The sequence below is a fragment of the Montipora foliosa genome, chromosome 6 (assembly GCF_036669935.1).
Source record: "Montipora foliosa isolate CH-2021 chromosome 6, ASM3666993v2, whole genome shotgun sequence".
Taxonomy (NCBI): Eukaryota; Metazoa; Cnidaria; class Anthozoa; order Scleractinia; family Acroporidae; genus Montipora; species Montipora foliosa.
Genome location: NC_090874.1, coordinates 42791693 through 42796692, shown reverse-complemented (window position 1 = coordinate 42796692; position 5000 = coordinate 42791693). Strand labels below are relative to the sequence as shown.

General features: G+C 39.4%; 2 protein-coding genes across 3 annotated transcripts in view; one reads left to right on the top strand and one right to left on the bottom strand.

Annotated features, from left to right (window-relative positions):
• Positions 1-3019: 3019 nt before the first annotated feature.
• LOC138007417 (rhodopsin, G0-coupled-like) lies at positions 3020-4769 on the top strand. The gene is made up of 2 exons (XM_068854313.1): positions 3020-3154; positions 3505-4769. The coding sequence occupies exon 2, from the start codon at positions 3548-3550 to the stop codon at positions 4577-4579; it is 1032 nt and encodes a 343-aa protein (XP_068710414.1). The 5' UTR covers positions 3020-3154; positions 3505-3547; the 3' UTR covers positions 4580-4769.
• A 139-nt stretch (positions 4770-4908) lies between these two features.
• LOC138007416 (telomere repeats-binding bouquet formation protein 1-like) overlaps positions 4909-5000 on the bottom strand; it is a 19033-nt gene continuing 18941 nt past the window's right edge. For both annotated transcript variants that reach the window (XM_068854311.1, XM_068854312.1), the window contains one exon: positions 4909-5000. This exon is cut by the window's right edge and continues 2599 nt beyond it. The gene's annotated coding sequence lies outside the window, so the exon portion shown is untranslated.

Below are 5000 nucleotides of genomic sequence, written 5' to 3'. Positions count from 1 at the left end.
GGGGGAATATATTAAAAGTATTTGCATTTGAAAAGATTACCCCGCATTAGCCTCCATTGCAAGCTAGTTCCAGTCCAATACCGAGAATACAAATATGGTCTATTCCACTCGAGTCGCATCGTCAACATTTACATACAACCTCTCTCGCTGTCTTGCTGAGTTTTTCTTTTGTAAGTGTTTCGCGAATCGACCGCTAGCAAGACGATTCGACTGAAAACGACACGATTCGAGTCGAATCGTCAAAATTTACAAGTATTCTCTTTCACTGTCTTAATGTACTTTTTTCTAAGTGTATCGCGAATCGACTGCCATCAAGACGAGTTGACTAAAAGCGATACGATTCGACTCAATTCGAGTTCGAGTCGAATCCGAGTCGAATCTTTAAGATGTTGTAAGCCTCTGCCGGTTCTCGTGAATCCACTTTAAACCGACACTGAACCCCAGGGAAAAAATCGCACAGTCTTTAATAATAATAATTTAATAATAATTTATTTACTTATATAGCGCCGCCCTTTAACATTTATAGAATGATCAAAGGCGCTTTACAATCCAAGAAAACTAATATTTACAATAGATAATTACAATAAAGATGCTATTTACAATAGATAATTACAATAACAGTACTAAAATAAAGGCTAGCTTAAAAAGATAAGTCTTAAAGAGATTTCTTAAATAGCGCTAGCGAATCAATCGTGCGGATGTGCGCAGGCAAGCTGTTCCACAGCGCAGGCGCAGAGGCATGAAACGAGCGGGCACCTAAAGTTGTGCGCATAACCCCTTTTGGGCGTTCTAAAAATATTGTACAAGTAAACCACCAACAATTATTATTAGTTTCACTTTGGCATTCGGAAAAGAAAGCGTCTACTTAATTCATTACGTCATTTAAAGCCTGGTTTCCAAATGATCGTCCCGATCGCCCCGATCGCCCCCGATCGCCCCAGTCGTTTCAAATAATGTTCAGAGACGAAAGGGACGATTATAAGGAAGTTCAGTTCTATCCAGGCGATCGAGGTCGTCTCAGTCGCCCGGGTCGTTAGCGATCGTCTGGGAAGTGTTTCTATATAATCGTCCCTTTCGCCTCTGAACATTATTTGAAACGACTGAGGTGATCGGGACGATCATATCGAAACCAGGCTTTGCCTGTAACAGATGTGGCACTGCACGTACGCACGTCTTTAACTGAATCATATTCTTGTTTCCATCATTATTTTGTGATGATTGCCAAGTAATTGTTTTCCTTTTGCAGTTCTAAGGTTTTGCAAAGTGTACCTCAGTCAGCTAAAAAAGACGTGCAATAGGTAATCGCAAGTTTCCTCTCATAATTAAGTTGAGGAGTATCGCGTCGTATTTCCAAAAGATGCCGAAATTGTCCTGGTCGCGCAACGACGTGTGCTATTTCTCCAACTTCTGAAAATACAAGTGACATTGATCCTTAACCATACGAGGAAAATTGCGATTACTTGTTTATGACATAAAGGGCAAACTTCACTTTCTTTTATTAAGAAGGCCAAAAACGCACGCTGCGGCGCAATTTCGCGGTTAGCCATTCAGTGTGCAGTTAGTGTCAATAACTGTATAACGAGTTTAAGAAGTACAAATTGTGAGTAAGAAATGTTTGTTTTGTGAGTAACGACGCGTTAAAAATATATTTTTGTTGCGTGGCAAAGCAAGGTGTGAAATTTAAATATCGTTTCTTTTAAGTTCATTGTGCGCAACGGATGGTGCTGCATGGCACAAAGGCCTGTTTCAAGCATATGTTTGCCAATTTTTATTCATTTTCAGTAGTCTGAAGTTATTCCTATATTTAGGAGGAGGACTTGATGACCTCACTGTTGCCAGGCACAATGCACTTACTAGAAAAACACAACAAACCGTAATACAGTATTCATTGCTAAATCATAAAGGTGTTGCAACATCTCTCACGGAAGCTTCCATGAGTTTACTGACCTAGTTAGAAATTTACTTCTCAAACTCATTAATAATTCATAAGCCAAAAACAAAAGAAATCACTACCGTGAAGGAAGTTTGGATATGTTGTCTTAATTAGCATAAAATTTCGCCAACTTTGATCCCAAATATCTCTTAAAATACTGATTCCTTTGAGAAGCAATAACAAACACTCGAAAGTGTTTCATCAGATATCCAACCACCTCGAAATCGGTTAAAAAACTCGGCCTTCGGCATCGTTTTTCAACTCGCTTCTCGGTGTTTGGATATCCGATGAAACACTCCTTCTCGTGTTTGATATATTACTTCATATCCAGCTAGACAGACTAGTATATATATCTTATTTGGAATTAGTCCATCTGGGTAATTAACTAAAGAAGCGAAAAGGACTATTATGTCGTGAAACAGGTGAACTCCTAGTAATGGAACTCTTAAAGTAAAGTAAAGCAACCATATGGTAAGTCGTGTCGTAGGCCTATCGTAAGCATTTCGCATTAGAGAAAAATCGTACCGTGTAAATCGGCCCTAAGAACACACGCTTTCAATTTCAAGGCACTTTTTGAGGAACCACTCGCTAAAGTACAGAACACATTAGGTTGAAAGCTGTTGTAAGAAGAAAACGTATTTAAAGCAAGTGAGAAAGTCCGATATTGTCTCTGAGTTCCTGCAATTAAGCGGAAGGTAGAAGGGAGGCCGAGCTAATCCCTGCCTTTGGCAAAAAAGCGTCCCTTCACAAACGCACGAATCAGCTGAATGAAATGTTATGATTTTTGTACAATTACGGCAAAGCAATGACACCAGCCCTGCTAAAAAAACAACACTTACAAAATGAAAATAATGAAAATACGTTTGCCCGGGGCAATTACAAAAATTTATGAATACTGCCCTTTGTCTCAGCCAATCAGCATTTGGTAATTTTGCCCTCTGTTATAACTAGCATAATTTAAGCTATTTTAAAATTATGCTAATGAGAAAATTCATGTGAAGTACCTGCAAAAATTAAGGAAAATTTCAAATTGACAACCTCCCCTGATTTTAATGCACTATCGTTGGTGTTCAGTGAAAAGCAATTCGGCAAGTTTCAAGCCAGCTTCAAAAAAATTCCGATGGGAAGACCATGGCAATACGATCGCGCTCTACCTCTGAACTATCAAGGCATTTAGGAGTTCATCGCGCATCTTCGTGTTATCTCCTGATAGAAGTAGAGGTATGATATAGGCCATATAAAATACCTTGTCTTTCAACTTTAGATTTAAACTGACTTTTTTTTAACCTGCGGAATGAAGTAATGAACCAGTTCGGCGTTTCCCAAAGGCTTAGCGGGGGGCAGAATAAAAACAAGCATGCAATTTACGTCTTGTGTTGTTGCCATCCAATTTCCTGTATTTGCGATAATGGCTTATATGCATCTGTTTTTTGAAACGCTGGACTGGCTTGTTTTTAAGTTACGATGATGAAAATACGCATATATCCTAAATATGGCCGAGTGCCAGAATATTCATGCCGGTCAACTCCAAATAAATATTGAATTTTTTCCATCTTCCTTCTTCTCAACAGATTATCCTCCACTTGCCAACAAAATAAATAAGACCGAACAGACATGATTGCCTTAATTTACTTACTCTTCGCCGTCATAACAGGTATCATTTGTATTGTTGGTGTGCTCTTGAACGGTCTCGTGTGTTTCGTGTTTTGCAAAAACAAAAAACTGCTGAACGCTCCAAATATTTTTATCGCTAGCGTGGCGCTAAGCGATTTACTCTACTGCATTTCCTCTCTACCTCTCCTTGTCATTTCAAACGCACATGAAAAGTGGATTTATGGGGACATTGGTTGTAAAGCAACAGCGTTTATTGCTACTTGGAGCGGTTTGACTTCTCTGATGCACCTTTCAATTGCATCATATGAACGAAATTGCACATTGGCTTTCCTCTGCAAAAAGAATCAGACATTTACCAAAAGAAAAGCAATTTGTTACTCCGTGGTCATGTGGCTGTACGCCTTGTTCTGGAGCCTAATGCCATTATGTGGATGGTCGGGATTTGAGCTTGAGGGAATTGGCACAAGTTGTTCAGTTAGATGGGAGTCAAAAAATGAGCTGGACTTGTCTTACAACATCTGCTTGATAATAGCTTGCTATGTGCTGCCAGTTAGTGTCATCATTACTTCTTACTACAAATGTTTCCGCGAAGTTACCAAAAGTACATGGAGGGCAAAGACAACATGGGGGATACAGTCACCCTTTACGAAAAGAGCCTTCGAAATGGAGCGCAAAATGATGGCCTTATTTGCGTTAATGACAATGGCATTTCTTATGGCCTGGACACCTTACGCCGTAGTATCATTGATATCCATGATCGCCCCACAAGATGTGATCAATGATGACGTGGCATCGATCCCCGCATACTTTGCGAAATCGTCATGTTGTTACAATCCTATCATTTATGTCTTTTTATACAAAAAATTGCGGCGGCAAATGAAGCTTGCAGTGCGACGTGAAACGTGCACCAACAGCAGCTCCCGGAAAGGGACATCATGCGACTACACCATGACCTCTCATTCTGAAAAAAGACGACAACGTGTTACCCATGAAATAAATTCTTTCATGCGTTCTCGTCCTGAAACTGTGTGAAGGAAAACTAGGGAAGGACAACTAGGGAAAGAAGCACTGTGTTGCTACGCTTCAAATGCACCTGTCACATCGTCCACTTGTGTTTCGATCTTTGCCTTTCCCAACAAGTCAGTTGTTGCATGGTAGCAAATCAATTTCAAGGGTCATGCAAAAGTTACAATTGCCACAAACGACGCAAAAAAAAAATTTTAGCGATTTTTTTGCCGGGATTAACACTACACTGTACCCGAATTGCTGATTATTATCCCCTTCAAAACGATGTAAATCATAAAATGGATCCATTTTTGTTTTTTTATTCCAAAGCTAAAAAAAACACGTTCATAAACTCACACAATAAAATTAACTTTAATGAACTTAAATGTTAATACAAGAGAGTACGCTTAGACCCAACTTTAAGACCGCACATCCCATCCACGAATAT

Coding starts and splice junctions, on each gene's coding strand:
- LOC138007417 (XM_068854313.1), top strand. CDS start 3,548: ATGATTGCCTTAATTTACTTACTCTTCGCCGTCATAACAGGTATCATT.